This window comes from Mesoplodon mirus (assembly GCF_964341445.2).
Source record: "Mesoplodon mirus genome assembly, chromosome: 12".
NCBI lineage: Eukaryota > Metazoa > Chordata > Mammalia > Artiodactyla > Ziphiidae > Mesoplodon > Mesoplodon mirus.
Genome location: NC_138988.1, coordinates 36248542 through 36261614, shown reverse-complemented (window position 1 = coordinate 36261614; position 13073 = coordinate 36248542). Strand labels below are relative to the sequence as shown.

Here is a 13073-nt window from a genome sequence, read left to right as displayed (position 1 = left end):
TCCCTGGTGGTCCAGTGGCTAAGACTCTGTGCTCCCAATGCAGGGGACCTGGGTTTGATCCCTGGTCAAGGAACTAGATCCCACATGCCACAATTAAAGATCCTGCGTGCTGCAACAAAGACCCCCCATGCCACAACTAAGACCCGGTGCAGCCAAATAAATATTAAAAAAAAAAAGAAAATGAATAATGCTGGATGCAATGTTAAACAAACAGTAAAGCTTTAAAAATGTATCCACGTGCTGCCAATAAGGAGTAAGCAATGTTCATAAAAGCAAGAATAGAGTAAAAGCAGGAACCCGGATGAGCAAGAACACTGCCCTCACCTGAGGGCACCTATAAGACAAGATAACCTAACCTTTAGTTTTCAAGCCTCCTTGAGGCTGCAAGGACAAGAGATAAAGGCCAGGGCCTGCCCAAAGCTGGGAATCCAAAGGCCATGGATGCAGTGTAACTGGGAATTCAAAACAATTCAGTTTCTCTGCTGCCAGGGAAAAGGAAGACTACCCACCTCAACCTCCACCCAGCTAAACTCATGGCACTGTGGAGAGAAGAGAGGCACGAGAGGAATCTCCTCTGAGAACTCTTCACCATAAGCTAGCCCTAACGAAGAGAGGCCAGGTGCCTGGGATAAGCAACAAATCTTCTCTAGATGAACCCAACTTCAATCTAAGCCTAAGTCTCCCTATAGATAAAGTTCCAAGAAATGTAAGCTCATAGTCAAAATTCATGAAACACACAAGAATAAGAATCACAAGAGGACTTCCCTGGTGGTGCAGTGGTTGAGAATCTGTCTGCTAATGCAAGGGACATGGGTTCGATCCCTGGTCTGGGAAGATCCCACATGCCAAGGAGCAACTAAGCCCACCCACCACAACTACTGAGCCTGCGCTCTAGAGCCTGTGCGCCACGACTACAGAGCCCACGTGCTGCAGCTACTGAAGCCTGTGCGCTTAGAGCCCGTGCTCCACGATAAGAGAAGCCACCGCAATGAGAAGCCCACGCACCGCAACAAAGAGTAGCCCCCGCTTGCCACAACCAGAGAAAGCCCATGCGCAGCAACGAAGACCCAGTGCAGCCAAATATCAAAGGGAAAAAATAAGAGTCACAAGAGAAAGCTAGCAGAAATGACAGCAAAGACACATGCAAATAATTCAGATATTGAATTATCTGCTACAGAATAAAAAATATGTTGAAAACGTTTAAAGAAATAATAGGATTGAAGACATAAGCAATCCCCCAAATAAAAACTACTTCGAAGACATAAGCAATCCCTAAAATAGAAACTACTTCGAAAATAAGAAAAATATAAACATTAAAATGTAAGAACTCAATAGATTGGTTTAAGAGCAAATTTCAAAGAAAAATGTAAGAACTAGGGGCTTCCCTGGCGGCACAGTGGTTAAGAATCCGCCTGCTAATGCAGGGGACATGGGCTCGAGCCTGGGTCTGGGAAGATCCCACATGCCGCTGAGCAACTAAGCCCGTGCGCCACAACTACTGAGCCTGTGCTCTAGAGCCCGTGAGCCACAACTACTGAAGCCCGTGCACCACAACTACTGAAGCACGTGTGCCTACAGCCCGTGCTCTGCAACAAGAGAAGCCACTGCAATGAGAAGCCCGTGTACCGCAACGAAGATCCAATGCAGCCAAAAATAAATAAATAAAACAAATAAATTAAAAATATATATTAAAAAAATGAAAAATATAAGAACTAAATATATTACCTAAAAAGCAATACTGACACAAAAAAGGGGACTACAAAAAGTTAAGAGAAATGGAAACCTAAGAGAGTTCTAATATAACATCCAGTCAGAGTTCTACAAGAAGAGAGAATGGGGAAAGGGCAATATACAAAGACATAATGGCTGAAAACTTTCCACAACTGATGAAAAATACCAACCCAAAGATTTAGAAAGATCTACAACTCCCCAATTCTATAATAATAAGATATTCATATCTAGACATATCACAGTGAAACTGTAGAATATAAAAGACATAAAGAAGGTACTAAAGATAGTTAGAAAGAAGACAGGTAACCTTCAAAGGAAATACAGTTATACTGACAGATGATTTCTCAACAGCAATACAAGAATGAAGAATAAAGACAGTAATATGTTTGTAAGTAAAAAAACTGACTATATAAAACAGTAACATTATTTTATAGGATTAAAAATTTATCACAATAGAAATAAAATACAAAACATCAATAGCATAAATAAAAAGATCAGAGTTACATTATTCTAAGGTTTTGCATTATTTAGAAGGGCATTTAAGATACCGATATTTATTTATTTATTTATTTGGCTGCATTGGGTCCTCGTTGCTGCACGCAGGCTTTCTCTAGTTGCAGCGAGTGGGGGCTATTCTTCATTGTGGTGTGTAGGCTTCTCATTGCGGTGGCTTCTCTTGTTGTGAAGCATGGGCACTAGGCGCACGGGCTTTAGTAGTTGTGGCATGCGGGCTCAGTAGTTGTGGCTTGCGGGTTAGAGCACAGGCTAAATAGTTGTGGCACATGGGCTTAGTTGCTCTGTGGCATGTGGGATCTTCCCAGGCCAGGGCTTGAACCCGTGTCCCCTGCATTGGTAGGCAGATTCTTAACCACTGCACTACCAAGGAAGCCCCAAACTCTACACTTTAAAAGAGTGTGTGAATTATATCTTAATTAAAGAAAAAATATATACACACAGCATTAAGAATAAATCTAACATTTTTGCAGAATATTGATGAAAAAAACATTTAAAGCTTTGCTAAAAAGACAAATAAATGAAGACATACCAAATTCACAGACTGGAATAATCAACATCACAATTATGTCAATTCTCCAAAATACAATCTACAGAGCCAATGCAATTCCAATACAAATTCAAACAATCTTTTTGGTGTTTGTTGACCTAACACACTAATATTAAAACATATAAAAATAATCAAAACAGTTTCTTTGCCAGATAAAGAATTATAAAGCCATAGAAATTAAGGTAGAAATAGAATAGCCCAGTTTTACATAAGCTGGCCAGAACAAAAGGAACAGAATAAAAGGCCACAAAGAGACCCATGAGCACATGGAATCAATGCCAGCACTAACACCACAGACAAATGTGAAGCAGATGACCATTTCAAGGTGCTGCTTATACCTGTGGAAAAAAACATAGATCCCTACCTCAGAGAAGACAGAACAGTCAATCCCAGCTGCACTAAAGGCTTATATACAAAAGACAAGACTATTAAACTTTTAGAAGAAAATAAGAGAATATCTTTATAATCTTTGGGCAGGAGAGATTTCTGAAACAAGATACAAAGAAGGATAAACCACAAAGTTAAAGACTAATAAATCTAACTATATTAAAATAAAAAACCTTCTGTTCATCAAAAGACACCACAGGGACTTCCCTGGTGGTCCAGTGGGTGGGACTCCACGCTCCCAATGCAGGGGGCCAGGGTTCGATCCCTGGTTGGGGAACTAGATCCCACATGCATGCCGCAACTAAGAAGTCCACATGCCACAACTAAAGATCCTGCATGCTGCAACCAAACATGCCGCAACTAAGACCTGGTGCAGCCAAAATAAATACATAAATATTAAAAAAAAAAAAGACACCACAAAGAGTGAAAAAATAGCCAAACGGTGGGAGAAGATATTTGCAACACCCATAACCAAAAAAAGGATTAATATCTAGAACAAAAAAATTTCTGAAAATAAATATGAAAATGACAAACAACCCAAAAAAGAAACAGGCAAAAGATTTGAGCAGACACAGAAGAAACAAGAATGGGTCATAATCATATTAATCTTCAGTTTTCTTTACTAAGAAGAGAAATGCAAACTCAAACTACCAAATGAAAAACCACTACTTATCTACCAGCCTGATAAATATTAAAAAGCCACACAATTATCAAATTGGATGTCTTCCAAATTTAATGCTTTCTTACCTTATAATAGGCCTTTGCATTGTTAAAAAGCAACTGGAAGTCAGCAGTCAGCAGATTAACATCATCATACTCTTCCATTTTTAGTTTCTGTTGGATTTTCATCAAGTCAATGGGCTGAGAAACCACTTCATAATAGTCTGGTTGATTTCTGTCAATAATTTAATGTTTTTTAAAAAGATATTTATTAATCAAAAGCCCATAAAAAGTTATGTCTCAAAACTCTGTGGTAATGTCCAATACTCCAAGTGACAGAACATACTAGATGTACTCTCATTACTGGAACTGAGAGGGAATAACAAAAGCAAGACGAATATGCATGCCCTTTTCAAAATACATACTGGTGATACAGAAACCTAAATTAACATCTGTGATAGTCTTTTATATGCTAAATATTTAAGATTTATGGCACCAACACTAAAACGATGTCAATGGTATCTCCTGCAAATGAAAATGACTTACCTTTCATGGGGTTCAATAATGGCTGAAAACAGGTATGTTCCAAAGCTCTTTATAAAATTACGAAATGGATTATCTTTCTTCAGGTAGTGACCACAGAACTTTCTCTGCCAAGTGCTATCAAGTGCCTAGTATATATGCTGCTCTAACATCAAGTACTAAAGTTACAAAAGAGAAAGATGAGGCCCTTGGCACAAGGAGCTTACCAAAGATAAAAGGGCATAAGACATGAACAAACATGACAAAACAAAAAAGGCATGGGAATGATAAACAGAAAATTAAGGATAGTGGTTATCTCTTGGAGAGGAGGGGACCTTTAAAGGTAGTTACAATAATTTCTTAAGTTGGGTTTTGGTTCATGGATGTTTATTATTATTCCTTCTGGCTTTTTTTCAAATGGAGTTCCATGAGACAAGTAAACCTTCTGCAAAATTATCTAAGCAACTATTTTTCACAATTCTCCCTCAGGGGTAGATAAAACTCATCCTAGATGTGTAAAAGGGTAAGTTGCTACATATGAAGAATGTTGTCATTAAGGTTTTAATCTCTCCTGGGACACTGGCTGACATGTTTTAGCCATGTATGTATGATATATTTAATTTTTTAAAACTTTTTGCTTTAACATAAAAGTTGTAAGAATAGTACACAGAATGTTTTTTCTGAACCATCTGAGAGTAAGCTGCTGAAGAGTTGTGTGTTTTTCCTACAAAAAAGGACCACAGTTCAATCATCAAAATCAGAAAATTCACTTTGATACGGTCTCACCATCTAATCCTCAGAACCCATTTATATTTTGCCAACTGTTCCAAAATTGCCCTTTATAGCAAAAGGATCAATGTGAATCATGCTGCATTCAGTTACGTTTCCTCAGTTTCCTTCACTCTGAAACAGTTCCTTAGTCTTTCCTTGACTTTCATGATCTTAATACTTTTTTTTTTTTTTTTTTTTTTGCGGTACGCGGGCCTCTCACTGTTGTGGCCTCTCTGGTTGCGGAGCACAGGCTCCAGACGCGCAGGCTCAGCGGCCATGGCTCACGGGCCCAGCCGCTCTGCGCGCATGTGGGATCTTCCCGGACTGGGGCACGAACCCGCATCCCCTGCATCGGCAGGCGGACTCTCAACCACTGTGCCACCAGGGAAGCCCCAGATCTTAATACTTTTGAAAATTATATGCCAGTTATTTTGTAGAGTGTCCCTTAATCTGGGGTTGTCTCTTCTCCTGATGAATAAATTCTGATGATGCTATATTCATCTCACTGTATTCTATCAAGTGGCGCTTGATTTCAACTCATGCCACTACTTAGATGAGGTTGATTTTGGTCACTTGATTATGGTCTGCCAAGTTCTCAACTGACCAAGTTACTCTTTTACTCCTTGTACTTTATGGAAAGGTAACTCCAGGCTATGTAAAAGCCTGTGACATGGCTACTGTCCAAAACCCCTACCCCATACCCCCACCACTTGTCTCCCTTGCAGATTCCTATCTTGCTCAGCTTCACCTAATGACTGTGAATTCTCCAGGAAGGGAAAGGAAGAAGAATAAATTAAGTTTTTAAACCCTTATCAACTACTTACGATTTTAGTGAACTATAAAAAGTACAAGGGGATAAAAGGAGTATTCAATCTGCTATTCAAAGAAAGTGTAAGAACATAAAGGTCTCAGTGAGTAACAACAAAGGCCCACCCAGGCCTAATATCAATGTTGTCAGTGGTACCAAGGGACTTTCTCAGAGTGAGCATTAGGGCTTTGTTAACTTGCTATCCTAGATGGCTCTCTCTGCCTGGGCCTGATGGGCCATAGTCCACTGCTCCTTGCTAAAGCTGGGCCTCAGCAGCCTCTCAGGCTTGGGGGATTATCTGTAGAAAATTGACAACGCAATGAGGACACATACCTAGAAAGGACATTATCTCCCAGAAGCTCTGCTAGGGGGTTGCTCACAAACATTTTCAGAATTGCCATATAGAAAAAAAGGTCAGGATCCTAACATTTCACTCTATCTAATGTGGTCAAAACAAGGTCCCCCCACTTTGAAAATGAAATAGCTCTAACTGATTTTTCCCACTTAAATCAACATACAGAAAAGCATAGAAAAGTAAAAACTGTCCCTATTCATCCAGAGTTAAAAGCACTATTAATATTCTTCCAGGGCTTCCCTGGTGGCGCAGTGGTTGAGAGCCCGCCTGCCGATGCAGGGGACACGGGTTCGTGCCCCGGTCCGGGAAGATCCCACATGCCGCGGAGTGGCTGAGCCCGTGAGCCATGGCCACTGAGCCTGCGCATCCGGAGCCTGTGCTCCGCAACGGGAGAGGCCACAACAGTGAGAGGCCCGCGTACAGCAAAGAAAAAAAAAAAAAAAAAATATATATATATATATATATATATTTCTTCCAGACTCTGTGCACACATACACACACACATAGGATTGTGAAGTATATGTCTTAAGAGCTTTTCTCTTTCAACAATAGGTGAGGGCACCCTGCCATAATATGGCCACAGAATAGTCAAAGCATAACTAAGAGTTTTAACCAGAAAAGTGAGAAACACTCTGCCTGATGTGCAGAGCCTGCTGGCTACCCCTAAACCTATTTTGCCTCCTTCCCAAGATGACAGCATTCTAAGCTCCTGCCTGGGTACTAAAGGCCAAATTCTTAGCCACGTTGCAGCTAAGTTCTGACCAATGCAAGAGCTGAAATGTACCATGTCCAGGTCACATCCTAATATGTTTCTTTTTTCCTATGGGCCAGAAGGTAGTTATGGTGGTGAGCCATCTCAGACCATGCAGACAAGGGCGATACCCCAAGCACAGCAGAATAAAAAGACAGACAGTATCTTAGCCCTGAAGACCTCACAGAATAGGACCTGTACATGAGAGAAAGCAATTGTTCTTGTTTCAGCCATTGTTAATTTGGATGTCCTAGTACAAGCAGCCTAACATATTAATCAAAACAAAGTCTCAAAAAGAGATTCACAATTGCATGGCTCTGAGTAGTACTTCTTCCCACAAGCTCTTGAGAAAACATGCATTCCACAGAGGAGGAGCAGAGATGCAGGCAGGCACAGCACTGGAGGGAAGGCAGCAGTGCTCCTGAAGTACTGCGTCATGGAGGCTAGAAGACAGTGTTCCAGCACCAAAGGCCTGTATTTTCTGCCCCTCAGCTGGTGGAAAGCAGGCAGCAGAGGGGCAGTTCTTTTCCATGAGGTGCTTGTGTACTACAATATGATGCTGCTTCTCTATACAACATACTGGTTAAGAGCACAGGCTTTAGAATCAGAAAAACCTGAGTCTGAATTCTGGTTATCCTCAATAGTTCTGAGAACTTGTACAAGCTGTCATCTATAAACTGTGATAACAATACTGCTCAGGTTTAAACAAGATGAGGCCTGGAAAGCACTTAGTACTGTGTCTAGCATGTAGTAAGCAATAAACATGGGCTTTTATTAACATATGCTGATTAAATGACAACCTTCAAAAGATTGTTACTGATAAACTAACTGAAATCTGGAGAGGGATTTCATTAAAAAAAAAAACTCTTATTTTTTTGCATGACTAATTTACAGAGCTCTCCTCATTCAGGATGATGACACTACATCCTTGGTAGCTCTGCTCTTTGGAGTGAGAGGTTTGCCTTCAGATCAACCTAGAGCTTGTTGGCTTCCCATTGAGGCATCAACATTCATGAATGGATCTAAATCTTTAATTAACTCATTGTATTAGTTTCCAATTGTTGCTCTAACAAATTACCACAAAATTAATGGCTTAAAACAACACAAATTTATTTTAGATAGGTAGGTAGATAGATAGATCCTAGTGGTTCTGATTCTCTGGAGAACCCTGACTAATATGGTCTTCCAATTTCATTCTTCTTTTTCAGGATGGGTTTTTTTGTTTCTGCAAAAAATTCTGTTGGGATTTTGTTAGGTTTTGCATTGACTCTGTGGATTGCTCTGGGTAGTATTGGTATCTTAACAATATTAAGTTTTCCAATCCAAGAACGTGGGATATCTTTCCATTTATTTGTGTTTTAATTTCTTACAGAAGTGTGTAGTTTTCACTGTAAAGTCTGTCACCTCGTTGGTTAGGTTTATTCTTTAATCTCCTTTTTGGATTGTTCACTGTTAGTGTATAGAAATGCAACTGATTTTTGTGTACGTTGGTTTTGTATCTTGCAACTTTGCTGAATTCACCTATTACTTCTAAAAGTTTTTTAAAAACAATCAAGACTGTAAATTTCATGTTGTATGTTTTTTACAACTAAAATTTTTTTCTTTAATTAAGACAAATTTTTTTTTAAATGTGCTTCGCTACACCTAGACAACTGAAACTAAAATCTAGACCCCAGTATCATCTAAGCCATTCCTTCCAAAGGAAAACTCAATTATTAAACACTTTCAACTTGGATCTGGGACCAAACCCCTCCCACTCACCTTCGCTTTGGTGCCCTAATGAAGAGCTCACAGAGAAGCCTGCCCTGCTCATCCTTATAGTCTCGGATGGTGTTGTAGAGTTCATGGCACACGGCAATCTACACATAGGAAAAGGAGAAAAATCACCAGAAGAGTGAACAGAAAGTCAGTGTAGGGGTTCTTAAAAAAAAAAAAAACAACAAAATATAAAAGGCCAGTAGAGAACGATGAATCCCCAAATTCCCACATGGGAACCCAAGTCTAAAGTATGCTGACAGTATCTCTCCTTATTTAAAATCATTTAAATGATTAAATCTTTCATCAGAATATGTTACTGTTGATTTTCTTTTCCTTTAAACAAAATTAGTTCATATCACTCTTGTTTAAAAATCATCCAATAGAGGGCTTCTTACCAGTCAGAGAATAAAATCTAAACTCCTAACACAGAGTACGTAGGGTATACTCTGGCTGGGCAGACTTTGCCAGTTTCCTTCTCCCTCTTGACCATCTCTCTGTAATCATAACCCATCAAATCCACTCCTGATCCAGCCCCTCTGCCTGGAACACCCTTTCCCAGTGCTCTGCAGGGCTGCTGCCTTCTGATCACAGAGAAATCTTTCCTGAAGGTATGGGCCAAAACAGCCCATATCATCCAAACTTTTCTTCTTAGCACTCATCACTAGCTGAGGATACTTTATTAATTATTTGTTCATCTGTTTACATTCTGCTTCCCCAATAGAAGCATCTAAGCTCCATGTGAAAAACTAGCTTGTCTTACACATAGCTTTATCCCAATCACCACAACAGTGCTTGGCACATGACAAGCACACATTTACTTGAATGACTATATAATGTAACAAAAATGATATTCTTTATTATTTCATAATATTAAATTACACTATTACTGTAAGACTTCCGGCTAAGTGTATACTTTTCATGTTAAGAATATCAAGCCAGAGGAAAAAGAAGCTGAGAGGCCTTGCATCTTAACTGCTTATCATTAAAGGAAAGGTAGGGAATTGTGCAGAAGGCAGAAACTGTGATCTGAGTTACTTACAGGGTCTACAGTCGGAAGATTGGAAAGTCTCCTCCTTTTCCTGCTTGGGCCTGGCGTGGACACAGAATGGTGCCCATCATCAAAGTCTCCGCTGACACTACTGGAAGGGGAGGTAGCTCTTCTTCTCTTGGAACCCATGGAATCCAACTTCTTCTATAAGAAATAATTAGCCATGTTCTTACACTGAATTTTATACTCTGCCACCAAGCCCTCAGTTGGCCACTTGCCACAAAGCTTCTGGTTCACTTAGGAGAATATTTTCACTGTTTCAAAGAAGCTTAACTATGTTTTTTTCAATGCAAGTCCTGGACCTTGCTTTAGCCCCTTCACTTACCAGAATGCTACACTTTCAACTTGGATGGGACAAATTCAGCAACAGTATACTCATCTGTATTTACCAATTTTGAATGATTCAACCACTCCTGGCCCCAAATTCACCCTGGACTGGAATTTGGAAACCCACATATAATGGTACACCCACATATAATGGTGTGTTGGAGGTACTGATCCCTCAGCCCCTGAGGCAGTCAGGCAGGCCTCAGGGACAGAGTCCCTAAGGTGGTCACCTCTGGAGTCAGCAGCCTCATCTGTTTTCCCCAGTGTTTCTTATGATTATGATCACTTTCCAGGTGGGCCAGGATGTTGGAAAAAAACAAAAACAAAAAAACAGGAAGCAGACCCTGAGGCAAATTAGTGCAAAAGGGTAAGGGGACAGAGGATTAACCTTCTAGCATTTTAGACGTACCCTAAAATTAACACACTGAAAATGAATTTTCTCCATTCATTAAAGAAAGATCCACAAGACATACTCCAGAAAACACTCAACATACTTGCCATTCCTATGCTAAAGTAGCAAAATTGCATTTTGAAACTTTTCTGTCAATCCAGACTAACCTCCTTTTCAGTTATGAGGTACTCTATCCCCATGAATCCACAGCTTTACATTTCAGTAGATGATCTTGAAGAGCACCCCAGAAGTGAGGTTTTAGGCCCTCCTTGGCCTCCCAGAAACATGTAAATATTTGCTCTAAGTTTTAGGCAGGCTGCTAAGTAATCTTAACACAGCTTTACAAATATATATATATTTGACTGTAACACAAGAAATGCAACCACTGAAATGATCTGCTACAGCTAGAGGGTAAGGGTGCATACCTGAGAAAGTCCTACAATGCTTATACAATTTAAAAACAGTATCAAATAGCATATTGTGATTTCACAGGCCTTTCTCTAAAGCAAAAAGAAAAAACTGATCCCAGTGTCACTCATCAACATTCAATTTCAGGAAACTAAGACACCAGTAGCTGAAAGAATGGGTTGTCAGTAGTATGGAGAGAAAAATTGGGGATCTCCAGGAAACAGAAAGCAGGAGCAAAACAAACCAATAAATAAAAAATTCTGGTAACCAACTAACAAACAAACTAAGTCTCTTATCTCTTCCTCTGAATTACAGTCCACATGGTGTTTAAAAACAGAGCCTAATATGATGATGTTCCTTCCTCTAGGACTTGGTTTGTTATACAGTGTATTAGTTTGCAATCGGCCACAAATGGCTAAAGCTTCAAAGGGCTTAGGCCAAGGCCAGCCAACTTTTGTTGATTTTTGTTTGTTTTATAAAAGGCTGATAAACTGGTGTCAATTCATTAAAATGAAGAAACTAAGGACCAAGCTTTTGTAAACAATCTATGACAAGGACACAAGTGAATCTGATGAACATAAGGCAGGAATCTTTACGAAAAGGATAACAAAATTTAAGAAAGGTGGACGGGAAAAGGCAAGGAAGGACAGAAAAGGAAAAGGGTGTAGATGATCAGTAATTTACCAGCTTTACCAGAGCACAACCAGCTCCTCGAAAAGCCAGTCTCCTCATTATGTCTGAAGGCCAAGTGAAGCCAGTGGGAGAAGGCAGGGCTTTAGAAGTGCTGATTCAGTGTTAATATATTCAAAACTGAAAGAGAAGAACAAGGCAGAGACAGGGGAAATAAAAAGAAGGGTCAAAGGAGTAAAAATGAGTACGAATAGACAGAAAACATTCAAGCAGAACTGCTAAAGATAAGAGATCTGGAGAAAATAGGCATATCAGTTTTCTTGCGCCAATCAAACAGCTGCAAAGGCTCAGGCACTAACAGTACCTGACATTTCTTCCATTTTAAAACCAAATGCTTTTCACATGCATAAAGATGCCTCACTGAGGTTCCCCTTTACTCACACGGAATGACTGTCAATTCCAGGAACGAAGCATGCCTGCCCAACTGCCCCCTAGTCAATAAGAGCAGAGTTCAATCACAGAGCTGGAATGTAGAGTGAACACATGTGGAAGGCTCACATGTGACAGCAAGTGTTACCAAGCTGGAACAAACCAAGAATGGCTCATGTGAGCAAAGAGTATGGAAAACTCCTCCCCACCAAAAAAATTCAGAGAAAGACATTTCTCTCCAAAAGTCCTATCAGCACTGAAAAGATATCACATATAACTTTAGAAAGGTTACAAAAAAAAAAAAAAAAAAGCCTTCGACCATTTGGCAGGAGGTCAAAATTACTTTTATAAATAATCCGCTGAAAATCAAATGACAAAAAATGTAAATCACTGGAGGGGGGGGATGTTTAGACCACACAATATCCCAAACTCTTTGACTCATTAATTTACTTTGATAAGAAAAAAAAGATTCAACTTAAGGATAATTTTCGAATATTTTCTCATCCAAGGAACACATTTTAACATGTATTTTGGAAGTTTGGCTAGAAAGGCAATGTGGCCAGGTGGGTGGGAGGAGCAATAGGACCTGAGTTTAGAAGACCAGGATAAAAGACCCAGGTCTTCCATCTCTATGTTTGATGTTGCTTGAGTCACAACCTCTCAGATCTGTTTCTTCATTTCTAAAATGAGAACAGTAGTGTACATATCCCCCCCTGGATTGTTATGACAGTGAAAAATGTATGTGAAATCACTTTGAAATGTCAAAACACAACAAAAATGTTAAGTTTTCACTCTAGGATTGCACGCTGTCTTGGGCACAGGAACAGCACTTTATCCATTTTTGTAGGCTGACTTATAGCATAGTTTCAGTGATCAACTTATCTATTTAATAAAACATATTAAAAGTGCACTTAAGTGAGACATTAAAAAAAAGTTTGCATAGTTTCAAAGGCCTGTGAGCATCCATTCTGTGATTCTTTTTCTATAAAGAGAAAAGATTCTGAAACTTAGTTACAAGTTTTTAAATGGCACTG

The 13073-nt window shown here is 39.6% G+C and overlaps 1 protein-coding gene across 16 annotated transcripts in view; it reads right to left on the bottom strand.

Annotated features, from left to right (window-relative positions):
• The window catches only part of PBRM1 (polybromo 1), a gene marked incomplete at its 3' end in the record, with an annotated part of 101683 nt that overhangs the window by 86545 nt on the left and 2065 nt on the right, over nt 1-13073 (bottom strand). For 6 of the 16 annotated variants that reach the window (XM_082639593.1, XM_082639594.1, XM_082639588.1 and 3 more), the window contains exons 2-5: nt 11674-11790; nt 9846-9998; nt 8810-8907; nt 3929-4076 (exon numbers count right to left, since the gene is read on the bottom strand). In XM_082639593.1, the coding sequence (XP_082495719.1) occupies nt 3929-4076; nt 8810-8907; nt 9846-9998; nt 11674-11712 (438 nt within the window). In that variant the 5' untranslated portion in view covers nt 11713-11790. Of the gene's footprint in view, nt 1-3928; nt 4077-8809; nt 8908-9845; nt 9999-11664; nt 11791-13073 lie in introns of those variants that run through there. The other 10 variants (XM_082639586.1, XM_082639587.1, XM_082639596.1 and 7 more) reach the window with 2 other exon arrangements.